Source organism: Cetorhinus maximus, chromosome 16 (genome assembly GCF_964194155.1).
Source record: "Cetorhinus maximus chromosome 16, sCetMax3.hap1.1, whole genome shotgun sequence".
In the NCBI taxonomy this organism is placed as follows: Eukaryota; Metazoa; Chordata; class Chondrichthyes; order Lamniformes; family Cetorhinidae; genus Cetorhinus; species Cetorhinus maximus.
The window spans coordinates 105,213,632-105,241,064 of NC_135894.1; the positions used below are offsets into that span (position 1 = coordinate 105,213,632).

At 44.7% G+C, this 27,433-nt stretch overlaps 1 protein-coding gene across 5 annotated transcripts in view; it reads left to right on the forward strand.

Moving 5' to 3' along the window:
• slc37a1 (solute carrier family 37 member 1) overlaps nt 1-27,433 on the forward strand; it is a 120,421-nt gene that overhangs the window by 77,914 nt on the left and 15,074 nt on the right. For 4 of the 5 annotated variants that reach the window (XM_078560425.1, XM_078560426.1, XM_078560427.1 and 1 more), the window contains 5 exons: nt 754-839; nt 3,362-3,410; nt 19,858-19,931; nt 20,736-20,814; nt 25,509-25,606. In XM_078560425.1, coding sequence (XP_078416551.1) covers nt 754-839; nt 3,362-3,410; nt 19,858-19,931; nt 20,736-20,814; nt 25,509-25,606 — 386 coding nt within the window. The remainder of the gene's footprint in view (nt 1-753; nt 840-3,361; nt 3,411-19,857; nt 19,932-20,735; nt 20,815-25,508; nt 25,607-27,433) is intronic. The other variant, XM_078560429.1, reaches the window with a different exon arrangement.

A 27,433-nucleotide genomic window follows, 5' to 3' on the forward strand; every position in this document is an offset into this window, starting at 1 on the left:
TCCCGCTCCTGGTCTCACTCTTTCCCGTGCTGTTTATATCCCGCTCCTGGTCTCACTCTTTCCCGTGCTGATTATATCCCATTCCTGGTCTCTCTCTTTCCCGTGCTGTTTATATCCCGCTCCTGGTCTCACTCTTTCCCGTGCTGTTTATATCCCATTCCTGGCCTCGCTCTTTCCGGTGCTGTTTATATTCCCGCTCCTGGTCTCACTCTTTCCCGTGCTGTTTATATCCCGCTCCTGGTCTCGCTCTTTCCCGTGCTGTTTATATTCCCGCTCCTGGTCTCGCTCTTTCCCGTGCTGTTTATATCCCATTCCTGGTCTCTTTCCCGTGCTGTTTATATCCCCGCTCCCGGTCTCGATTTTTCCCTGTGCTGTTTAGATCCCGCTCTTACCCACACCGTTGTATTTCTCTACGCACCAAGAACCACATCTGCAGCTGTTCCTTCAAATAGACCTTTTATTATCAGTAGGTTTAGAGGGTTTTCCAGGGTCGTATTCCTTAGCTTGTCATAACAAGCCCAAAATGAATTCTTATTGCCCCTGCCCCCCCATCCTCAGTTGCTTTACACCCTGTAGTCATGTGGGTTGCTGTTCACAGCCATAGAATGAATTAAGCACACAATACCTGGTGTATTCTAAGCCACGACATTTTCAGTGATAGTGTGACGTGAATGTGTGTAGAAAGCTGTGACCTGTGTTGTGTAACACTGCATGCTGACTATGATGGTTATATTACTGTATTTCTCTAACTAGGTGGAATCCTTGCAGGTGTGATATCTGATCACACAAAAAAGAGAGCAACTACTTGTGGAGTGATGCTGCTGCTCGCAGCACCAACAGTAAGAACTGCTGCTGATGATATTTCTAAAATAATACAACATCTTCACTTCTATCTCGAAAATGTGTCCAAGCCGTGAACTGTACTAATTGTTATGTAGCTATTTTGAAGGTCCTAAGATCCCAGAAAACTAATGGGCATAGAACCTGATTTTAATGTTGCAAGAGAGGGACAGGACCATGTCCCACACACACTGGCTCTCACTGGGGTACGGGTCCCACACACACTGACTCTCACTGGGGTACGGGTTCCACACACACACTGACTCTCACTGGGGTACGGGTCCCACACACACTGACTCTCACTGGGGTACGGGTCCCACACACACCGACTCTCACTGGGGTACGGGTTCCACACACACTGACTCTCACTGGGGTACGGGTCCCACACACACTGACTCTCACTGGGGTACGGGTCCCGCACACACACTGACTCTCACTGGGATACGCGTCCCACACACACTGACTCTCACTGGGGTACAGGTCCCACGAGCACACTGACTCTCACTGGGGTACGGGTTCCACATACACTGACTCTCACTGGGGTACGGGTTCCACACACACTGACTCTCATGGGGTACTGGTTCCACACACACACTGACTCTCACTGGGGTACAGCCCCCACCCACTGACTCTCACTGGGGTACGGGTTCCACACACACTGACTCTCACTGGGGTACAGCCCCCACCCACGGACTCTCACTGGGGTACGGGTTCCACACACACTGACTTTCACTGGGGTACGGGTTCCACACACACTGACTCTCACTGGGGTACAGCCCCCACCCACTGACTCTCACTGGGTTACGGGTCCCACACACACTGACTCACTGGGGTACGGGTCCCACATACACTTACTCTCACTGGGTCATAATTTTCCTTCCTTATATTACCACCTACCCTTTCAGCTTTATTCTGCGCATTAGATAACTGTTACCATAACTTATCCAAATTGCCCTCCCTATCCCACATCATCTTATATTCCGCCCAACCAGTAGTCAAAGCCTCCATTCCCTTTACTTCGTGTGTGTTTCCTTCTCCCCACCAAATCCAACATGCTTCCTCATCCCACAGCTTAAAATGCAATCCTCCGTGGAGCTGGTTAAGTTATTTAGAAAGTAGCAGTGACTATGTTGCTCAGCCTGTAACGAATCTCAACTCCCAGCTCAAGCTTGTCCACCTTTCAATGCCAACACCTCTACAAGTGTAAAAAAATCGCACTGCTTTCCAGCAACTCACCCAGTCTCTCTCTCTGTGATCACCTTCCCTTTATTGTCCAACCCTCACCCACACCTCCATGCACTTGCACACCCACCCACTCTGTCTCACCCATACACGCACATAACCACAGAGTCACCCTCTGTCTCTCTCCCTCTCTTTCTCTTGCGCATACACCCATACCCACAGAGTCATGCTTTGTGTGTTTCCTTCACATGCCCCCGCACACGCACATGCCCACATCCACAGAGTCGCACACAGTCTCTGACCTTCTTTCCTTATCCCTTGCTTATCTCATTCCCTCCCATTTCTCCCTCATTAACTGCTTCCCCTCAGCTCTTTTCCAACTCATCTCCATGTTGCCCACAACCTGGGTTTGCTCTTCTAACCGATTTTGATTTTACAGCTCCTCAGTTTGGATCCCATATTTTTCCTATCTTTAGGTATTGCCCAGCACTCTCATCACACTGGCTTAGAAAGTAGCACAAGTTTTCTTAAACTACTTCTCTACCTCCACCCTCTGCTCTGTCTTCTTGAATATATTAGTAAACTTTCTCTGGGTACCTCTGGTCTGGTTTCTGACCCACCCACAGCATCACCTGGTCAGTTGGCAGCTGATCAACAGGTAACAGGTGGTATTCCCTTCTCTCTACACGCTGTCCTCAAACTCTCCTCCAGCCTTGACATTTTAAACATAAAGCTTAGAATGAAGGAAGATCATCTGTCCATCAAGAAAATTCCATTCCATATTCATTCCAGCTTATTCTATTACTCTTTTCCTCACATTATAGACTGTTGGTCATCTACTTCATTTCCTTCCTTTCGTCTTCAGGAAGTCAATCAAGCAGTGCTATTAATGTCTCTATACCTCTCAATTCTCATCCACAGATATGGAATCGATCCAGTTGCTTTTTAAAGATGCCAATTGACCTTGATCTACCTTTCTGCAGGTCTGATCTATATATTCACTATCCTGGCCTCGTTCTACATTGCCCACTTTGTTCTAGTGATAATCCTCTCTTTTCTCTTGTTATTGATTATCAACCAGTGCAAACAGTTTTCACTACTTGCCATCTGAAACCATTTGACAATTTTGACCAGTCCTTGTTTGTACACAAGCTGATGGCAGTGCATATTTAGCAGCTGAATCAATTTGTCTCCTCTAGCACACCACACTCCAGCGACCGCAAGAGGTTCTATTGGCTGGGTGGCTGTCCTTGCCTGGAGGCTGTTCCTGATCACAGAAAGTAGTTAAAGCATAAATGTGTTAAACTTGACATTCAGCTGTTATCTCATGTTCCTACAGCTCTACGTTTTTTCTGCAATTGGCTACCTGGGTCTGAAGGCCACCATTGGTAAGTTCAGCCTTGTTCCTATTGAAGTTGAGAGTTCTGAGCCTGTTGTTTACTTGATGTGGTTCTTGGGTATTATGAGAATGTGCTCTTGGCCATATGGTCATCTTTTGCGATACCTGGATAGCTGGGTACCTTGGGATAGCTGGTGGCGTGTATGCTTAACACAGCATCTAGGCAACTGCAGGAGAAGTGCAAATCACCACAATGAGAGAAACCCTTGTACAGAAGAGGGCCCTGCACCTGAGTCAATTCCAGCTGCATGCCTCATTTTCCTCAGTATTCCATATTCTCTTAATATCTTCCCTCAAAGGATTTATCTAATCTTAGTTAATTGGCGTGTACCAACAGGCCCTGACAGCAATATTTTGTAAATGGCATTTGATACAGAGCTGCACAACAGACTTAAGCAAAGTTATAGCTCATAGAGTGCAAGAGACAATAGCAACATGGATACGGAATTGCCTGAGTGATAGGAAACAGAGTATTGGTGAATGGTTGTTTCTGGGACTGGAGGAAGGTTTGTAGTGGAGTTCCCCAGGGTTTGGTGTTAGAATCCCTGCTCCTCCTGATATATATTAATGACCTAGACCTTGGCGTTAAGGGAACAATTTCAAAATTTGCCTAAGATGCGAAACTTGGAAATATTGTGAACTGTGAGGTGGACAGTGTAGAACTTCAAAAGGACATAGACAGGTTGGCGGAATGGGCAGATAAATGACAGGTGAAATTTAATGCAGAGAAGTGTGAAGTGATTGATTCTAGTAGGAAGAATAAGGAGAGTCAATGTAACAAAGGGTACAATTCTAAAGGGGGTGCAGGAGCAGAGAGACCTGGGTGTATATGTGCATAAATTATTGAAGATGGCAGGACAGGTTGAGGGCGGTTAATAAAGCATACAGCATCCCAAGTTTTATTAATTGGGGCATAGAGTATAAAAGTAAGGAAATTAATTAAACTTGTATAAAACACTGGTTTGGCCTCAACTGGAGTAGTGTGTCCAGCTCTGGACTCTACATTTTAGGAAGGATGTGAAGGCATTAAAGAGAGAGTGCAGAAAATATTCACAAGAATGGTTCCAGGGATGAGACACTTCAGTTATGTGGATAGATTGGAGAAGTTGGGACTCTTTTCCATTGAGAAGAGAAGGCTGAGAGGAAATTTGATAGAGGTGTTCAAAATCATGAGGGGTCTGGACAGGATCCAGAACCAGAGGACATAAATTTAAGGTAATTGGCAAAAGAAGCAATGGTAACATGAGGGAAAACTTTTTCACCCAGCGAGTGGTTAGAAATAAAAACAGGAAGTGCTGAAAAAATTCAGCAGTATCTGTAGAGAGACAAACAGAGTTAACGTTTTCTTAAATTTATTCACAGATGTGGGCTTCGCTGGCTGGGCCAGCATTTATTGCCCGTTCCTAGTTGCCCTTGAGAAGGTGGCGGTGAGCTGCCTTCTTGAACCACTGCAGTCCATGTGGTGTGGGTACACCTACAGTGCTGTTAGGGAGGGAGTTCCAGGATTTTGATCCAGCGACAGTGAAGGAACGGTGATATATTTCCAAGACGGGATGGTGAGTGGCTTGGAGAGGAACTTCCAGGAGGTGGTGTTCCCATCTATATGGAAGTGTTGTTGCAACTGTACAAGGCATTGGTGAGACCGCACCTGGAGTACTGTGCACAGTTTTGGTCCCCTTACTTGAGGAAGGATGTAGTTGCATTGGAGGCGGTTCAGAGGAGGTTCACTAGATTGATTCCAGAGATGCGGGGCTTGTCTTATGAGGAGAGATTGAGCAGTTTAGGCCTATACTCACTAGAGTTTAGAAGGATGAGAGGAGATCTAATTGAGGTGTTAAATATAAGATGCTAAAGGGGATAGACAAAGTAGACGTGGAGTGGATGTTCCCCCTTCTGGAGCATTCTAGAACGAGAGGCCATAGTTTTAGGCTAAGGGGTGGTAGATTTAAATCAGAGATGAGGAGGAATTACTTTTCTCAAAGGGTTGTGAATCTGTGGAATTCACTACCTCAGAGTGCAGTGGATGCCGAGATGCTGAATAAATTTAAGGAGGAGATAGACAGATTTTTAATGAGTAACGGGTTGAAAGGTTATGGGGAGAGGGCGGGAAATTGGAATTGAGGCCGAAATGAGATCAGTCATGATCGCATTGAATGGCAGGGCAGGCTCGAGGGGCTGAATTGCCTACTCTGCTCCTAGTTCTTATGTTATCTGCTGCCCTGGTCCTTCTGGATGATATTGGTCATGGGTTTGGAAGGTGCTGTTTAAGGATCCTTGGTGAATTCCTGCAGTGCATCTTGTAGATGGTACACACTGCTGCTACTGTGCATCGGTGGTGGAGGGAGTGAATGTTTGTGGATGTGGTGCCAATCAAGCGGGGCTGCTTTGTCCTGGATGGTGTCGAGCTTCTTGAGTGTTGTGGGAGCTGCACTCATCCAGGCAAGTGGGGAATATTCTATCACACTCCTAACTTGTGCCTTGTAGATGGTGGACAGGCTTTGGTGAATCAGGAGGTGAGTTACTCGTCACAGGATTCCTAGCCAGTGACCTGCTCTTGTAGCCACAGTATTTTTTTGGCTAGTCCAATTCAGTTTCTGGCCATTGGTAGCCCCCAGGATGTTGATAGTGGGGGATTCAGTGATGGTAATGCCATTAAACATCATGGGGTGATGGTTGGATTCTCTTTTGTTGGAAATGGTCATTGCCTGACACTTGTGGGTTGTGAATGTTACTTGCCACTTGTCAGCCCAAACCTGGATATTGTCCAGGACTTGCTGCATTTGGACATGGACTGTTTCAGTTTCTGAGGAGTCGCGAATGGTGCTGAACATTGTGCAATCATCAGCGAACATCCCCACTTCTGACCTTATGAAGGAAGGAAGGTCATTGATGAAGCAGCTGAAGAGGGATGGGCCAAGGACACAACCCTGAGGAACTCCTGCAGTGATGTCCTGGAGCTGAGATGACTGACCTCGAACAACCACAACCATCTTTTAGTGCTAGGCATAACTCCAACCAGTGGAGAGTTTTCCCCCTGATTCCCATTGACTCCAGTTTTGCTAGGGCTCCTTGATGCCACACTCGGTCAAATGCTGCCTTGATGTCAAGGGCAGTCACTCTCACCTTACCTCGGGAGTTCAGCTCTTTTGTCCATGTTTGAACCAAGGCTGTAATGAGGTCAGGAGCTGAGTGGCCCTGACGGAAGCCAAACTGGGCATCAGTGAGCAGGTTATTGCTAAGCAAATGCCACTTGATAACACTGTTTATCACCCCTTTACTGATGATCAAGAGTAGACTGATGGGGCGGTAATTGGCTGGGTTAGATTTGTCCTGCTTATCGTGGACAGGACATACCTGGGCAATTTTCCACTTAGCCAGGTAGATGCCAGTGTTGTAGCTGTACTGGAACAGCTTGGCTAGGGGTGCAGCTAGTTCTGGAGCACAAGGGTTCAGTACTATTGCTGGAATATTTCAAGTCCAATAAGACTCTTCGGAGTGGTTAGAATCTAGCTGAGAGTGCGGTGGAGCCAGGTTCAATCGAGGCTTTCAAGAGGGAATTGGACAATTAAGTGAAAAAGGAGGAAACTCTTTCGAGTTACCAACAGTCACAGATTGCAACTTCTTTCGAGTACAATCACAGTTCTTGGTTTTTCCGGGAGTGGGACATGAACCCACAACCCTCTGATTCAAAGGCGAGGGTGCTATGAACTGAGCCACAGCTGACACCTCTGAAAAAGGAGGAATGTCCAGCGTTACAGGCAGCAAGTGAATTGGTCCTTGAGAGCCAGCATGGCCATGTTGGGCCGAATGGCTGCCTCCTGTGGGATAACCATTCTATGATTCTATGCACATTCTAATAGAACGTGTATGAAAATATTTGCCTATCTCATACTTTGTTTCTAACACCAATCCTCAAATTCTATCATCTTGTTACCTTTCAATTTAATAGTAAATCAGGAAGCAATTTATTTTCTCACAAAGGGTTGTATAAGCCTGGAATACTCTCCCCAAAAAGCTGTGGATGGTGGGTCAGTTGAAGTATGCGAGGCTAAAATTAATAATTGGAACGGGGGAAACTCAAGAGTATGAAGGGATGTTGATCAAAGGCTGCTATATTAATATGAAGTGCAGATCAACCTCACAAACATACATATAAACATAAGAATCAGCAGCAGGAGGAGGCCCCTCAGCCCCTCGAGCCTGCTCCACCATTCAATAAGATTGTGGCTGATCTGATTTTAACCTCAATCCCACATTCCTGCCTACCCCCGATAACCTTTCACCCCCTTGCTTATCAACAATCTATCCACCTCTGCCTTAAAATTCAAAGACTCTGCTTTCACTGCCTTTTGAGGAAGAGAGTTCCAAAGACTCATGACCCTCAGAGAAAATATTTCTCTTCTCTTCATCTCTGTCTTAAAGTGCTGACTCCTTTTTTTAAAAAAGTGACCCCTAGTTTTAGATTCTCTCACAAGAGGAAACATCCTCTCAACATCCACCTTGTCAAGACCCCTCAGGATCTTAAAGGCTTCAATCAAGTTTCCTCTTGTTCTTCCAAACTCCAGCAGATACAAGCTTAACCTGTCCAACCTCAGACTCTGACGTCTACAGCACAGAAGGAGGCCATTCGGCCCATCTTGTCCGTGCCGGTCAACAAAGATATGACTACACTAATCCCATTTTCCAGCACTTGGCCCATAGCCCTGGAGGCTATGGCAACACAAGTGAATATCGAAATACTCCTTAAAAGTTACAAGAGTCTTTGACTCAACCACCCTTTCAGGCAGTGAGTTCCAGACTCCTATCACCATCTGGGTGAAAAAATTTCTCCTCAACTACCCTCTTAGTCTTCGACCTCTTACCTTAAATCTGTGCCCCCTGTTCATTGACCCCTCTACTAATGGAAAAAGTGCCTTCCTATCCACCCTATCCATGCCCCTCATAATATTATACACCTCTATCAAGTCCCCTCTCAACCTTCAGGGCTCCAAGGAAAACAACCCCAGCCTATCCAATCTTTCCTCATAGCTCAGACCCTCCAGTCCAGGCAGCATCCTGGTAAATCTCCTCTGCACCCTCTCCAGTGCAATCACATCCGTCCTATAATGTGGTGACCAGAACTGCGCGCAGTACTCCAGTTGTGGCCTAACCAGTGTTTTATACAGTTCCAATATAACCAACCTGCTCTTGTATTCTATGCCACGGCTAATAAAGGCAAGTATCCCATGTGCCTTCTTAACCACCTTATCTACCTGCCCTGCTACCTTCAGAGATCTATGGATGTGCACACCAAGGTCCTTCTGATCTTCAGTACCTCCCAAGGTCTTACCATTCATAGTGTAATCCCTTGCCTTGTTAACCCTCCCCAAGTGCATTACCTTTTACTTTTCCGGACTGAATTCCATTTGCCACTGCTCTGCCCACCTGACCAGTCCATTGATATCCTCCTGCAGTTTACGGTTATCCTCCTCATTATTTACCACCCTAGCAATTTTCGTGTCATCCGTGAACTTCTTGATCATACCCCCTACATTTAAGTCCAAATCATTTATGTTCACCACAAACAGCAAGGGCCCCAACACCGAGCCCTGTGGAACCCCACTGGAAACAGGCTTCCAGTCACAGAAACATCCCTCTACCATTACCCTCTGCTTCCTGCCTGTCAGCCAATTTTGGATCCAATGTGCCACTTTGCCTTGGATCCCATGGGCTCTTACTTTCTCGCCCAGTCTGCCATGAGGGACCTTATCAAAAGCCTTGCTAAAGTCCATGTAGACCACATCAAATGCATTACCCTCATCAACACTCCTGGTTACCTCCTCAAAAAATTCAATCAAATTTGTCAAACGCGACTTTCCCTTAACAAATCCATGCTGACTATCCCTAATTAATCCGTGTCTCTCCAAGTGCAGATATATTCTGTCCCTCAGAATTCTTTCCAGTAACTTCCCCACCTCCGAGGTTAGACTGACTGGCCTGTAATTTCCTGGTCTATCCCTTCCTCCCTTTTTTAATAATGGGACAATGTCAGCAGTCCTCCAGTCCTCTGGCACCTCACCTGTGGCCAGAGAGGATTTGAAAATTACTGTCAGGGCCCCTGATATCTCCTCCCTTGCCTCCCTCAACAGCCTGGGATACATCTTATCTGAGCCTGAGGATTTATCCACTTTTAAGGCCGCTAAACCCGCTAGTACCTCCTCTCTCTATGTTAATTTCCTCTAATACTTCACAGTCCTCCACCCTGATGTCTATACCTGCATCGTCCTTTTCCATTGAGAAGACCAACGCAAAGTGGGGAGGCAATGGCATAGTGCTATTGTCACTGGAGTAATAATCCAGAGACCCAGGGTAATTCTCTGGGGACCCAGGTTCGAAACCCGTCATGACAGATGGTGAAATTTAAATTCAATAAAAATCTGGAATTAAAAGTCTGATGACCATGAAACCATAGCCGATTGTTGTAAAAACCCATCTGGTTCACTAATGTCCTTTAGGGAAGGAAATCTGCCCTTCTTACCTGGTCTGGTCTACATGTGACTCCAGACCCACTGCAATGTGGTTGACTCTGAAATGGCCTAGCAAGACACTCAGTTGTATCAAACTGCAACAAAGTCACAGAAAGGAACGAAATCAGACGGACCATCCGGCATTGACTTAGGCACTGGAAACGACAACGGCAAACTCTGCCCTGTCGACCCTGCAAAGTCCTCCTTACTAACATCTGGGGACTGGTGCCAGAATTGGGAGAGCTGTCTCTCAGACTAGTCAAGAAACAGCCTGACATAGTCATCCTCACGGAATCATATCTTACAGATAATGTCCCAGACACCACCATCACCATCCCTGGGTATGTCCTGTCCCACCAACAGAGGTGGCGGCACAGTCGGGAGGGAGTTGCCCTGGGAGTCCACAGCATTGACTCCAGACCCCATGAAGCCTCATGGCATCAGGTCAAACATGGGCAAGGAAACCTCTTGATTACCACATACCGCCCTCCCTCAGCTGATGAATCAGTGCTCCTCCATGTTGAACACCACTTGGAGGAAGCACTGAGGGTGGCAAGGGCACAGAATGTACTCTGGGTGGGGGACTTCAATGTCCATCACCAAGAGTGGCTCGGTAGCACCACTAGTGACCGAGCCCTAAAGGACATAGCTGCTAGACTGGTTCTGCGGCAGGTGGTGAGGGAGTCAACAAGAGGGAAAAACATACTTGACCTCATCCTCACCAACCTGCCTGCCGCAGATGCATCTGTCCATGACAGTATCAGTAGGCATGACCACCACACAGTCATTTTGGAGATGGAGTCCTGCCTTCTCATTGAGGGTACCCTCCATTGTGTTGTGTGGCACTACCACCGTGCTAAATGGGGCAGATTTCGAACAGATCTAGCAACTCAAGACTGGGCATCCATGAGGTGCTGTGGGCCATCAGCAGCAGCAGAATTGTACTCAAACACAATCTGTAACCTCATGGCCCGGCATATCCACCACTCTACCATTACCATCAAGCCAGGGGATCAACCCTGGTACAATGAAGAGTGCAGGAGGGCATGCCAGGAGCAGCACCAGGCATACCTAAAAATGAGGTGTCAACCTGGTGAAGCTATAACACAGGACTACTTGTGTGCCAAACAGCATAAGCCGCAAATAATATCCAGAGCTAAGCAATCCCAAAACCAACGGATCAGATCTAAGCTCTGCAGTCCTGCCACATCCAGTCGTGAATGATGGTGGACAATTAACTTGCTGGAGGTGGCTCCACAAATATCCCCATCCTCAACGATGGAGCAGCACAGCGGACACACACACACAGGCAATTGTACTGAGGACCCAGGTAAGTCCTGTACACAAAGCAGGACAAATCCAACCCAGCCAATTACTGCCCCATCAGTCTACTCTTGATCATCAGTAAAGTAATGGAAGGGGTCATCAACAGTGCTATCAAGCGGCACTTGCATAGCAATAACCTGCTCACCAACACCCAGTTTGTGTTCCGCCAGGGCTACTCAGCTCCTGACCTCATTACAGCCTTGGTTCAAACATGGACAAAAGAGCTGATTTCCCAAGGTGAGGTGAGAGTGACTGCCTTTGACATCAAGGCTGCATCATTAGACTGAGTGTGGCATCAAGGAGCCCTAGCAAAACTGGAGTCATTGGGAATCAGGGGGGGAAACTCTCCATTGGTTGGAGTCATACCCAGCACACAGGAAGATGGTTATGGTTGTTGGAGGTCAATCACCTCAGCTCCAGGACATCACTGCAGGAGTTCCTCAGGGTAGTGTCCTCAGCGGAACCATCTTCAGCTGCTTCATCAATGACCTTCCATCCATCATAGGGTCAGATGTTGGCTAATGATTGCACAATGTTCAGCACCATTCGTGACTCCTCAGATACTGAAGCAGTCCATGTCCAAATACAGCAAGACCTGGACAATATCCAGGCTTGGGCTGACAAGTGGCAAGTAACATTTGTGCCACACAAGTGTCAAGCAGTGACCTTCTCCAACAAGAGAGAATCCAGCCATCGCTCCTTGACATTCAATGTCTTTACCATCACTGTATCCCCCACTATCAACATCCTGGGGGTTACCATTGACCAGAAGCTGAACTGGACCAGCCATATAAATACTGTGGCTACATGAGCAGGTCAAAGGCTAGGAATCCTGTGGCGAGTAACTCACCTCCTGACTCCCCAAAGCCTGTCCACCATCTACAAGGCACAAGTCAGCAGTGTGATGGAATACTCCCCACTTGCCTGGTTAAATGCAGCTCCCACAACATTCAAGAAGCTGTACACCGTCCAGGACAAAGCAGCCCCATTTGATTGGCACCACATCCACAAACATTCACTCCCTCCACCACCAACAGACAATAGCAGCAGTGTGTACCATCTACGAGATGTACTGCAGGAATTCACCAAGGCTCCTTAGGCAGAACCTTCCAAACCCACAAGCACTACCACCTAGAAGGACAAGAACAGCAAATAGGAACACTACCACCTGCAAGTTCCCTCCAAGTCACTCACCATCCTGACTTGGAAATATATCACCGTTCCTTCACTGTCGCTGGGTGAAAATCCTGGAACTCCCTCCCTAACAGCACTGTGGGTGTACCTACACCACTGGGACTGCAGTGGTTCAAGAAGGCAACTCACCACCACCTTCTCAAGGGCAATTAGGGATGGGCAATAAATGCTGGCCTAACCAGCGAAGCCCACCTTGAATTAATATATAAAAAAATAAAGTATTCACTGAGGACTGTACCCATGTCTTCTGGGTCCACACACACACATTACCTCTATGGTCCCTAATTGGGCCTACCCTGTCCCTAGTTATTCTCGTGCTCTTCATATATTTAAAAACCCCACTAATGCTTTCTCATGCACTCTCTGCTTTCCTAATTTCCTTTAAGTTCCCCTCTGCCCTTTTTATACTCCAGGGACTCTGCCTTGTTGATCCTTCCATATCTGCCATAAGCTTTTTTTTTCCTTAATCCTAACCTTCATGTCCCTTGACGTCCAGGGTTCTCCGGACTTTGTCCCCCCCTTTGTCTTTACGAGAACATATTTGCCCTGTACTCTCGCTATTTCCTCCTTGAATGCCTCCCACTGCTCTGACACAGTTTTATCTGCAAGTAGCTGCTCCCAGTCCACTTGGGCCAAATCGTATCTCATCTTAGTAAAATTAGCCTTTCCCCAGTTTAGAACTTTTATTCCCAGCCCAACCTTATCCTTTTCCATAACTATCCTAAATCTAACTGAGTTATGGTCACTATTTCCAAAATGCTCCCCTGCTGATACGCCTTCCACCTGCCCGAGCTCATTTCTGATTATTAGGTCCAGAACTGCCCCCTCCCTTGTTGGGTTTTCTACATACTGGCTAAAAAAGAGTTCTCCTGGATGCAACTTAAGAATTTTGCTCCCTCCCTACCTTGCACACTAAAACTATCCCAGTTAATATTTGGGTAGTTAAAATCCCCTATTACTGCCTTAATATTCTTACACTTCTCTGAAATGTGATTACATATTTGATCCTCTATCTCTCCCTGACTGTTTGGGGTCCTATAGTACACACCCAACAGCGTGTTTACCCCTTTTGTGTTTTTTACTTCTACCCATAAGGCCTCATTTGACGATCCTTCCAAGATATCATCCCTCCTCACTGCTAGAATTGATTCCCCCTCTCCCCCCAACTCTTCTATCCCCCTCCCTATCTTGTCTGAATACCCTATAACCAGGGTTGTTGAGCTGCCAATCCTGCCCTTTTTAGCCAAGTTTCGGTCATAGCTCTGATATCACACTCCCGTGTGTCTATCTGTGCCCTTAGCTTGTCTGTCTTATTCCTCAGGCTCCTTGTATTAAAATATATTTCATTTAGCCTTTGCTAAACTCACTCCTTTCTTATCTAACCGATGTTTCGTCTGCCTTCCAGACTCACTCACCAGCGTTTTAACTTCTAATTCCATCTCAGCTTCTCTCCCCTCTGAACTACCTTTCAGGATCCCATCCCTCTGCCAATTTAGTTTAAATCCCCCCAACATCATTAGCAAACCTCCCCCTGAGGATGTTGGTCACATTCCTGTTTAGATGTAACCTGTCCAACTTGTACAGGTTCCACCTCCCCCAGAAACGGTCCCAATGCCCCAGGAATCTAAAGCCCTCCCTCCAGCCCCATCTCTTCAGCCACGCATTAATCTGCTCAATCCTTCTGTTCCTATACTCACTACTGTGTGGCACTGGGAGTAATCCGGGGATTACTGCCTTTGAAGTCCTGCTTTTCAATTTCCTACCTAACTCCCTCAAGTCTGCTTGCAGGATCTCATTTCTCTTTCTTCCAATGTCATTGGTCCCAACATGGACCATGACCTCTGGCTATTCACCCTCCCCCTTCAGAATGTCCGGCAGCCGTTCCATAACACCCTTGACCCTGGTACCCAGGAGGCAACGTACCATCCTGGAGTCACGTCTGTGGCTGCAGAAGTGTCTGTCTTCTCCCCTCACTAATGAATCCCCTACCACTATTGCCCTTCCACATTTCTTCCTCCCACCCTGAGCAGCTGGACCACCCACAGTGCCATGGCCTTGGCTCTGATTGGCCTCCTCAGAGGAACCGTCACTCTCGCTGTTTTCCAAGGCCGAAAAATGGTTTGCAAGCGAGATGCACTCGGGGGATTCCCTCTCTATCTGCCTGGTCCCCTTCTTCTGTCTGGTGGTCACCCATTCCCTCTCCGTTTGCACTTCCTTAAGCTGCGGGGTGACCACGTCCTGAAACGTTCTATCCACGACCCTCTCAGCCCCGTGAATGCACCGTAATGCCCTCAGCTACTGCTCAAGCTCCAAAACCCAGAGCTCGAGTTGCTCCAGTCTGAGGCACCTCCTGTACACATGGTCATCCAGACTGCCAGGAGAGTCTAGGATTTCCCACAGAACGCTGTGTCATTAAGCTAGTAATGTATATAATATTTTGGAAAATATTTTTCTTTTAAAATAGAGGCTTGGTCTGCGGGTGTGTCTTAATTAGATTAAAGCAGCTAGTCTGGGTGCTGTGATATGTGCTAGTTTGAGATGTAAACAGGAGGTAGAGTGTATTTCTATTTTTGGAATAGAACATTCAAGAAGTGGGGTAAAAACTTGATGCCTTTTTAACAGCTACCGAGCAATATGTTTATATCACTAATAAAATTGGTACTATGAAAGGGGTTTCATTGTTAAAAGGTAAAGTTCAAAGAGGCTGGTGATACACTGAGAATTTGAATTCAATCAGTGGTGGTAGGTATAATTTCAGTAGTTTCTGGGTGTGCAGGGCAGATGCAATGTGAGATCAAAAGGCAGCTGCAAACCTCCAACTGTCTCCACAGTGAAAAGAAACTCATTTTGAATTTGTAAGGTGAAAATGCTTTGCCTGGTGTTTGGTTAAGTCTATGGGTTGCTGTTGCCTTAATGGAGACTAGTTTGGGAACTTGTTAAAAGTTATGACAGTAGTAATTTGTAGCCATGTATATATATTTTTAACCTGTGTAAATTAATAAAATGTTTCCTTTAGTTTAATGTAAAACCGTGAGAACTGGGGGTCTGATTCCTGAATTTAGAGTCGCATCTCAAACATAACACTTAAAATTATAGGTTATGACGGTTGTTTAAAGTTTCACTCTGGGATTTTAAAATAACTCAGCTTTCCCAACTGCATTGGTCATAACAGCAGGATGTGCAAATCACGGGACTGAGCTCCCCAGACATGTCTTACCTGAATAAAATATGGACCCTTGCTTTTATTTTTTTTTTGAAAAACATACTTTATTCATATAATATCTGGAAGAACATTATAAAACATTTCAAAATCACCATCACAAAAGTACAATCAGATTCAACTTTTAAACATATCAGTTAAACTGATAAGTATATTTTTAAAATAAAAAATCTGTTCTTATTTATAAACTATCTGGAAGAACATTCCAAAACATTTCAAAATGGCCATCATAAGTACAATCAGATTCAACTTTTACACATGGATCATGAGGTGCATCAATACAATCAATGAGTATTACAATCATTTCAATATGGTCACTGCAGACAATCAGACAATGGTATTGGAGTTATCAACATCATGTTGCACTCTGAGGTGCTTCAATACAATTATAATACACTTAGTATTCCATGCATACATTCATTGTGAGCTGCACAGCCCGAGGGGCTCTCAAGAGTTCCCAGCCCCTCAGTGCACTGTGGCAGAAAGGTCTTAGACAGCGACCTTTCCCCTTTGCGGCGGCTGCCCCAAGCTTTAGTGCGTCCCTCAGCACGTAGTCCTGAACTTTGGAATGTGCCAGCCTGCAACACTCGGTCAGGGACAACTCTTTGCGCTGGAAGACCAAGAAGCTTCGGGTAGACCAAAGAGCGTCTTTCACTGAGTTGATGATCCTCCAGCTGCAGTTGATGTTTGTCTCGGTGTGTGTCCCTGGGAACAGCCCGTAGAGCACAGAGTCCTGTGTCACAGAACTGCTCGGGATGAACCTCGACAGAAACCACTGCATCTCTCTCCAAACCTTCTTTGCAAAGGCACAATACAAGGAGGTGAACAACGGTCTTGTCCCCACTACAGCCACCTCGAGGGCAACGTGCAGAGGGGGTGAGACTCCTGGCGTGTTGGAAGGATCTGACAGGGAGGGCCTTTCTCACCACCAGCCAAGTTACATCTTGGTGCTTGTTGGAAAGTTCTGACGATGAGGCATTCTGCCAAATGACTTTGACAGTCTGCTCGGGGAACCATCCCACAGGATCCACCCTCTCCTTTTCCCGCAGGGCCTCTAAGACGTTACGTGCCGACCACAGCCTGATGGACTTGTGGTCAAAGGTGTTTCTCTGCGTAATTTTTCCACTACTCCAACTATAACTTCACCCGACTTCCATCTGCTCTTTAAACTTACCTTCCACAACGGAATAGATTTAACATCTCCATGAACCCCACTTATTACCTTCTTCTGTAACACTCCCTCTGAACAACAAATATCACTAACCCACAGCATTAAAGATTGACTAGCCCCGTGTCTCAAAATTTTAACATCTTTACCTACTCCACCCTGTATACATGGAAAGACTTTCCCTTCACACACAAAGCCTTTAAACATTTCTGCAACCTGCTCCTCAGAGTAAACTGTGAACATAATCTCACTTGTTTAGCTTTCACTGATTCTCCATTACACCTGTACACAAACCACTGGTTTCTCCTGTGCCTGAACCTCAGAACCCACAGTACTTTTACCCCCAGAGCCTTTTGTACCCCAATAATTCCTACAGATTTTTTCTACAACCTCCAACACACTGACTTTGTGTGAAAACACCTCAATTTTCGAATGTCACTTCTCCCTTCAGCACCTTCCTTTTTATTCTGAGAAAACAACTTCCTGGGAACTTCAGCTAATCCTTCTCTTCTCTGACTACCTACCTTCCTTTCACCTTCCCGCTTTTTATCCTTTTCCAATTTGAAAGAGTGACAGAAAAAAGGTTTAGCTCTATGAACTAACTCATAATCAGCAGCTATCTCTGCTGCTTACCTTACAGAATCAACCTTCTGTTCCTCCACGAGTTCTCACTACCAAAGGGATTGAATCTTAATTCTTCCAAAAGAGTTACTTCCCTAAGAGCTGCATACATTGTCTCTATTTTTAATGCCCATATCCATCGGTCAAAATTACTTTGCTTTATTCTTTCAAACTGAATATAAGTTTGCCCAGGCTGTTTTTCATATTGCTGAATTTCAGCCTGTTTGCTTCAGGAACCAACTCATATGCACTCAAAGTAGCCTTTTTCACCACATCATAACTCAGACATTTCTTCTGATAGTGAAGCATATACCTCATGTGCCCTACCTAACAACTTAGACTATGATAATAATGTCTGCTTTTCCTGTGGCCATTTCATCTGTTTCACTAGCTTCTCAAATGAAATAAACAATGTTTCAATATCTTTTCCTCCCACTTTGGAAGAGTTTGTGCAAATTTAAACATCTCCCCACTGGGTTCTACTCTAGAGATAAATCCTTCCTCACCTACTGGCATTTCTTTTCCAACTGCAAACATTTTCAGTTGGAATTCTCTCTTTCCTCCTTCTTCATCTTCACAATTTCTAATTCCCTTGCTTCAAATTTAAGCTTTTTCAGTTCCTTTGCTTGTTCAAATTCAAGCATCTTCAATTGTAACAGAAGCCTCACTACCTCCAGCTGTGACTCACTAGTGTCAGGTTTCACTTACAACTGTAGATGCTGTGCTACACTTTTAACTATATCTGATTTCCTAGCCTCCGCAGGTAACCCTAATTTTAACTTATCTGCCAACCCTGTTAACTTAGTTTTGGTTATTCTCTCCAATCTAATCAGAGTTCTCTTCTACTCCCAGACAAGTCTCAGCAATTGCCAATCTTGCAGTCTCATCACTTCTAAAATACCTCACCAACTCCTGAATTCAAAGAGCCTCTCGTACTCATAAACTTAAGATTCACCAATTCCTAACTAATCCAGGAGTTAGAAATAAAATTTATCCAGGATGAATGTCCAATTGTTATGGATGCAGTTGGTAAAGCGGAGGTATTTAAAAATTCCAGAGGGAAACTTTATAAAATTATAGGTTATGACAGTTGTTTAAGTGTTATGTTTGAGGTGCGACTCTACATTCAGATACATACACACACGGCTTCAAATTGCTACTATCATGACTTAACAAATTCCCAAACTAGTCTCCATTAAGGCAACAGCAACCCATAGACTTAACCAAACACCAGGCAAAGCATTTTCACCTTACAAATTCAAAATGAGGTTCTTTTCACGTTGGTTGCTGTGGAGACAGTTGGAGGTTTGCAGCTGCCTTTTGATCTCACATTGCCTCTGCCCTGCACACCTGAAAACTACTGAAATTATACCTACCACCACTGATTGAATTCAAATTCTCATTGTATTACCAGCCTCTTTGAACTTTACCTTTTAACAATGAAACCCCTTTCATAGTACCAATTTTATTAGTAATATAAACATATTGCTTGGTAGCTGCGAGATAGGTGTCAGTTTTCACCCCACTTCTTGAATGCTCTATTCAAAAAAAAAATGCAAATGCACATTATCTCCCTTACATATCAAAACTAGTGCACATCACAGCACCCTGACTAGCTGGCTATAATCCAATTAAGACACACTCACAGGCTAAACCTCTATTTTAAAAGAAAAATATTTTCCAATAATATTATATACATTAATAGTTTCACGACAGCCTCTATACTAGCCTTTTGCGATTCATGCACTAGGACACCCAAACCCCTCTGCGTGTCAGAGCTCTGCTATCTCTCACCATTTAGATAACATGCTGTTTTTTTTTATTCTCCCTGCATTATGCTCTTTTCCCACATTATACTCCATTTGCCAGATCTTTGCCCACTCACTTTACCTATCTATATCCCCATGTAGCCTCCTTACGTCCTCTTCACAACTTACCTATCTTTGTGTCATCAGCACGTTTAGCCACCATTCCATCTGTCCCTTCATCCAGATCACTTTTATAAATTGTAAAAAGTTGAGGCCCCAGCACTGATCCTGGATTGAATTTAATGGTGGGACAGGCTCTAGGCGCTGAATGATTCCTCTTGTTCATATGTTTCTGGAAGAGATTAAAGAGCATTTATGACAATCTAACCTTATGGTTCCTACTATCAAAGTGTTTCCTTTTATAATGAGTGCGTAGCTTCATTTTGAAACTTTGTTTTAACTAAAATGGGGGGGGCTCTCCAGACTTATACTGTCATCGTGCTGTGAATGCCATCTTTCCATTCAACTGTCTGATTCCACACCTTCATGGGCAAGTATGTTCTAACTGCAACATCCAGAGTAACTCGTCCCTGTTTGGGTTTCATATCTTGCAGTTATGCTGATTAATATTTCTGGCCTCAATTTTGTTCCAGTTATGCTGATTGGCTGTGGGGCGTTAGTAAATGGACCATATGCATTAATCACAACTGCAGTATCTGCTGATTTGGTGAGTACTGTAAGCTTTTTCACTACAGCAGTACAAAGTTAATGGCCAAGGGTGCTTCTCAGGACCGTAATTATACAAAGATTTAACACTGACCTAAAGGATGTGACGTTGGGACAGGCAACCAAAAACTTGGCCAAAGAGTTAAGTTTTAAAGGAGCATCTTAAAAAGAAGGGAGAGAGGTGAAGAGGTTTAGCAAGGAGTTTCCTCAGCTTGGGGTTGGGGTCTCGATGGGTAATGGAAAAGCTGCTAATGGTGGGGTGGACAGAGTGGGGGCTGGACAAGAGCCAGAGTTGCAGGAACGCAGAGATCCTGATGGGTTGTAGGACTGGAGGTGTTCCTCCAACTTCAGTCTCATGTACATCCACCCACTCCCTTCAGTCCACCATGACAGCCATGCCTTCAGTAATCTGGGTTCTCTGGAATTTTCCCCTTCAACATCTCTGCCTTCTCCTTTAAGACTAAGCTGTTCCCTTCCTAATATCCCCTTCTCTGGCTCATCATTCATTTTTGTCAGGTGCTTCAGTGAAGCATCATGTTATTTTTTTCTGTTAAATACACAACAGGAATACAAGCCGTATAATCCACCTTTATCTTTTGAGTAGTTTCCAGACTGACTCCCGGGCATTTCTTATTTTGTAAGTAATATGTTAATTATTACTGGTTTTTATAAAGGGAGATTTTGGGAAGTTTCCTGTTTGCCTGACTTCATCAGGGCTGTGGATTGGATGTATTGGAAGGGTCAGATCACCCTGAAGGTCGTCAATGGTAATTCTGTTAAATTTCTAAATGACTTCTGATTTCAGGGCACACACAAGAGTTTAATGGGGAATTCCAAAGCCCTGTCCACTGTGACTGCAATCATCGATGGCACGGGCTCTATAGGTAGGTCTCTGAAAAACTCCACGACAACACAACACATCAGACAGGAAGGAACTTTTCCCCTTGGTGGAGGGATCAATAACCAGGGGGCATAGATTTAAGGTAAGGGGCAGGAGGTTTAGAGGGGATGTGAGGAAGAATTTTTTCACCCAGAGGGTGGTGGGAATCTGGAACTCATTGCCTGAAAGGGTGGTAGAGGCAGAAACCCTCATAACATTTAAGAAGTATTTGGATGTGCACTTGCATTGCCATGGCATAGAAGACTATGGGCCTAGTGCTGGAAAATGGGATTAGAATAGTTAGGTACTTGTTTGACCGGCACAGACTCGATGGGCTGAAGGGCCTTTTTCTGTGCTGTAGACCTCTATGACATCACCACTCTCCTTGGCTGGACAAGTGATATCCTGGTCAGTTAACTCAGATAGTTCACTCTCCTTCATGGGCAGGTTGTGATGGTGATAGGTGTGATTTGAAATATAATTAATTAATCCGGGAATGTCACCTAACTGCAGACTAAGGGTAAAGCATCACATATCAACCAGATATTGCGAGACTGTTTCACACTTGACCCCCAAGGCATCATGAGATTGCAAGGTGGTTCTATAGACAACAAGTTTACTGCAATTCATTATGTGGAACTCTGTTTTCTCTGGAATGCCACACTATCTGAACACAGCAGACTGAATACATTGGGACTGATTCATGTGTCTTGGACTTAAGAGAAACCCTGACATCTTAACTGAACTACATAGCAACTGGTTGTTGTAGATTGCTTGCAATTAATGAGTCTTGAGACATTAGACAGGAAGGAATAACCTGCTTGTCTTCGTCCTCACCAAATGTGTGTGTCTCTCAAATGCATGTCTGTGACAGTATTGGTAAGAGTGACCACCACGTAATCCTTGTGGAGACCAAGTCCCATCTTCTCCCTGAGGACATCCTCCATTGCATCCTATGACATTACTACTGTGCTAAATGGGATGGATTAAGAACAGATCCAGCAGCTCAGAACCAGTTAACCATGGGGTGCTGTAAGCCATTTCTATCCTTTCTGTTCCTGAAAACCACCCGCCTTCAAAATTATCCCATTTAGTTTGTTCATCTCCTCTCCTCACACTTTACTGCATTATATTTCACCTCCAATATGTCTGCCTATTTCACCAGTCTAAATCCTCCTGAAGCCTCTTATTATCCTCCTCACTATTTAGTGTTTTTAAGTATTGTGCCATGTGCAACATGCCCAGTATACTCTCATCCGAATCGGTAATATGTATCAAAAAGAGCAGTGGTCCCAACACCATCGCACACTTCTCTGGCTGGAAAGATACCCAATCCTCTGCTGCCACATATTCCAGGAGGATTGGGAGATTATAGAAACAAAGAAAATGGGGAGCAGGAGTAAATCAGTCGGCCCTTCGAGCCTGTTCCGCCATTCAATATGATCATGACTGATCCTCTCTCAATGCCGTACTCCTGCTCTCTCCCCATTCTCCTTGACGCCTTTATAGAGTCCAGAAATCTATTTCCTTCTTAAATATATTCAGTGACCCGGCCTCCACAGCTTCTCTGGTAGAGAATTCCACAGGTTCACCACCCTCTGAGTGAAGAAGTTTCACCTCATCTCAGTCCTAAATGGCCCACCCTGTATCCTGAGACTGTGACCCCTTGTTCCAGACCTCCAGCCAGAGGAAACATCATCCCTGCATCCAGTATGTCCATCCCTGTCAGAATTTTATATGTTTCAAAGAGATCCTCCCTCATTCTTCTAAACTCCAGTGAATACCGGCCTAATTGACCCAATCTCCCCTCATACGACAATCCTGCCATCCCAGGAATCAGTCTGGTGAACCTTCGCTGCACTCCCTCTATGGCAAGTATATCCTTTCTTAGGTAAGGAGACCAAAACCACACATAATACTCCAGGTGTGGTATCACCAAGGCCCTGTACAGCTGCAGTAAGACATCCTTGCTCCTGTACTCAAGTCCTCTCACAATGAAGGCCAACATACTAGATGTCTTCTTAACTACTTGCTACACCTGCATGCTTACTTTCAGTGATTGGTGTACAAGGACACCCAGGTCCCTTTGTACTTCAACATTTCCCAATCTATCACCATTTAAATAATACTCTGCCATTTCGTTTTTCCTACCGAAGTGGATAACTTCACACTTATCCACGTTATACTGCATCTGCCATGTATTTTCCCACTCACTCAACCTGCCTAAATCGCCTTGAAGCCTCTTAACATCCTCCTCACCGCTCACATTCCCACCTAGTTTTGTGTTGTCAGTAAACTTGGAAATATTACATTTGGCTCCCTCATCCAAATCATCGATATATATTTTGTGAATAGCTGGGGTCCAAGCACTGATCCCTGCGGTACCCCACTAGTCACCACCTGCCACTCTGAAAAAGACCCATTTATTCCTCCTCCCCGTTTCCTGTCTGCCAACCAATTCTCAATCCGTGCCGGTATATTACCCCCAACTCCATGTTTGCACATCCGCCTCTTATGTGGGACTTTATCAAAAGCTTTCAGAAAACCCAAATACACCACATCCACTGGTTCTCCTTTATCTATTCTACTAGTTACATCCTCAAAAACTTGGCCAGAATCTCCTTGGTTTCTACCCTTCCCCTCAGCAGCCTCGGGTGCATGCCATTCAGACTGGGTGACTTTTCTATTTAGAGTTCTGCCAATCTTTTAAATACCTCATCTTTATCTATTTTTATCCTAACCAATTCCTCTATCTCCTGCTCGTCCACCCTGCTGCCTCCACCCCACCACGTTTGCAGCCACCTCAGCCTTAGACATTTCCTTTCTTTAATTGCATTGCCCCTTTCTCCTCAGAACCATCACTTTGACTAAGCTTTGGGTCGTTCTTCTTCATAAACAAAAAATGGAGAGAAATTAAGTTTCTTTGGAACATATATTAAGCTTTCAAAATAGATAAAAATGCTGGTGGTTGTTGCAATTAGTATCTCATTTCCAACTGGATCTTTTGGCGTTTGTGTTAATATTTCCTCTGCCTGTTCCTCTACCATCCCCTCCTCCAGGTAATGCTGTTGGTGTTACCCTTGTGGCTGTAAATATTAAACAGGCTAGTGATGTGATCCCAGCTGATGTTACTACTGGACAAGCCCGATCCCAGGGTGGAACTCAGCTTGATAGATCCTAACTTTTATTTTTTTGTTTAGAAACATGGAGAGTAGCTACTGAACAGAATCACAGGAGGCAGCTGATGAACTTTTAACAAAAGAATAAAACAATTATTAAAGAAGATGAACTATATTACAATACTCCTTCACCCACAACTATACCTTTATAGATATATACAGATTTGTAAGGATAACAAGTTACAAAAGCTACCTTATACTCTAATGTACACAGTAAGTACCCAGTCCATGTAAACCAATAGGTGACCTGTGGTCAGACACACCACACTCTGAAACCAAGTGACAGATGCCACCCCAACCAGATGCTATGGATCCTTCACCAACTCCCCCCCAGACGCTTGTCACACCGTGAGCCAACCGTCCTCACTGAACTCCACCTTTCACATGAGGGTTTCCAATCTCTGTTCTCCAAGAACACACTTTGGAATTTTCTCCCAAATTTACGCATTTTCTCAGACGCCTTCCACAAGGGCCCACCTCCAGAACTTCGAACTCTCCTTCCAATGTTCCTCTCCACTGGATCACCTCGTGCATTCAAACTTTCTTCCATGCACTCTCTCAAATGCTCAGCTGTGCCAATGGCACAACACTGCATGCCCATAGCAAATAATTATACACCTTTAGCTGTCTCTTAGGCTTGTGAGAAGTCAGAAGGTCCAATCTCTTTAAATCTGCTTACTGTAGCTTTCTCCCTTTAAGCTTGGAGCTTTCCTCTGCTCCTCACTCACAAGACCTTTTCCAGTTTCCTGTCCTTCCTTTGACTGGAAGGCCTTCTTGGGACTTACTCCTGTTCCACTCTCACTCCTTGGCCTTGGGACCTTTCCATTCTTTTGGGAAATCTGCTCTCACTCTGCAGTTCTCTCTCCCAGCATCCAGTCTCCCTGGAGTCCTGGCTTCAACTGAACTATGGTTTGGGACTTGTTATCTGTCCCTTCAAGGCTGTTTCTACTAGCAACTGCCTCCAACTGAACTCAAAACTGCTTCTATTTTTTTTTCTGTGTGGCGGTGGATCCTACCTCTCTAGACTCCTGTTGCTAGGTAACAGCATAGTTTTTTCTACTTGTGTTTGCTTTAACTTCTCCCCAAGAGTCGTCTAACTGATTAGAAATGCAGATATACAAACACAGCTCTCAACCTCCTGTTTCTGCTCAAATGAAACTAGATCCCAGGTTTCAGCTTTTAACCCAAATAGAAAAAATAAAATAATTAAACTTAAAGATATACTTTATTCCTAACACACCCACACACAACTTAAGCTATCACTGTTTCCTAACACTAATGAATGGCATTTAATCTTCATTTAGACAAAGCAAATTAACAGACAGCCAAATGGCAAATATGTTCATGGTTAAAAAGTGTATATTTGCCCTGTTAGTAGGAGGTGGCCTTGGGTCACCTGGGATCTCGGAGTGATAAATGAGTATCCCTGTGAATAATTTTTGAAGTTTCTTGTTGGTATTGTGCTGCCATATTCATGCAACTGATGGACTTGTTGCTTTCTACCTTCCTGTACTTGTAGGTGCTGCCTTAGGGCCTCTGTTAGCAGGTCTCATCTCTCCCACAGGTTGGGACAATGTCTTTTACATGCTGATGGTAGCAGATGCCTTTGCTTTTTTGGTGAGTAGAAATGCCATTGTCATTACCTCACAATGGAAAATTTGTTTCTTGTATGTCAGGTATCGAGAACCGTCCAAGAACTGAGTGACAGCAAATCTTGGATGAGATTCAAGTTTCTTGACTCAGGATTGCATTACTTCTGCCTGACTCAGCCTGCAGTCTCTTCCATTATGAATAGTGTATTATGTTTTTGGTTGACTGGGTGTTTGACATGCATGAAACTTTAGCATTGCTTTCAAGAGCATTCAAAGCAAGTTACTGAGGCGTCAACGCCAGTCAATATTCTACTTTCCCAGTATGGAGTACACACATTCCCTCACTGGACACACCCTCCCCTTACCCAAGACCATTGCTGCCAGTTGGTTTATGGACCTGCTGAGTGTGGAAATAGAAACTGCTGATGTTTAACTAATGAAGCTGAGCAACTTCCCAGGGTTTTGGGAAGCTTCCTGCTTCTGCTGCAGGTAGCACTATGCTGCTTGGGAGCCTCAGTGAACAGGATTAACTGGAGCCGAATGGGGAAATGCTTGTTCCTCACTGCACCACTCACCCGCTGTCAGTTACAAACAGATCCTTGAGAGTTACTCACTGTCCCAGTTAACCTCTGACCCTTATACAGGGCATAGTGGTTATCTTACTGTGTACAGTAATCCAGAGGCCTGAACTATTATTCCAAAGAATATGTTAAAATCCCACTACAGCAGTTTGAGCTTAAAAAAGCTAAATCTGGAATAAAAAGCTGATAATATCAAAATTATTAAATGCCAAAAAAACCTACTGATTAGCTGATGTACTTGAGCAAAGGATACCTAGCATCCCTACCCATTCTGGCCCAATACGATTCCAGTCATATGCCAATTGCAAAAAAAATTAAAAATTCTCTCCAGTAACTCACCACCTGACTCCCCAAAGCCTGTCCACCATCTACAAGGCACAAGTCAGGAGTGTGATGGAATACTCCCCACTTGCCTGGATGAGTGCAGCTTCCACAACACTCAAGAAGCTCAACATCATCCAGGACAGAGCAGCCCCGCTTGATTGGCACCACATCCTCAAACATTCTTTCCCTTCACCATCAACACACAGTAGCAGCAGTGTGTACCATCTACACTAAGTACAGCAGGAATTCACCAAGGCTCCTTCGACAGCACCTTCCAAACCCACGACCGCTACCATTTAGAAGGTCAAGGGCAGCAGATAGATGGGAACGTTCCTCACAATAAGGGGTTGTAGTAGATTAATTAGTCCAGGCCGGTCTTTTGGTTTAAGCTGGTTTATTTTCAAGACAACTCCTCAGTGCTACTGACTTCCAAGTAGCTTCCTCACAAAGTGTTCCAGCTGTTTCTTTTTATTCTGTTTCGATGGGATAATCAATGCCCATCACCTGTTTAACTAGCAACTGGTTTTAACAAGATGATTGCCATATTGACAGATTCCTCTCTTTTTTAAATAGAACATTTTTTTTTAAACAAACAGAAGGAAATAATGTCACGAATTTCCACATCTATAATTCTGAATTTCTTTTACCACGCATGTAAACAATTATAAAGCAAAATATTCTTTTTTCATTGCATCATTATAACATAAGATGCTCCTCTTCCAATACATTTAGTACTTTCTTAGAGCAGGCACTTCCTTTTGTAAAACAGCCTGATAGTTGGTGATGTGTGTCAACTCATTGTACCTTAGAGATCTCTCTCCTCTAAGATTTCTTTTATGCTGGCTTGGTCTATTCTTAGCCTTTTTTCAGTGACACTTTGTGGAATGAACATTGTTCCAAAGAGACCGGTTATCAACATAACATTCTATGGGCTAACTTTCCCCACA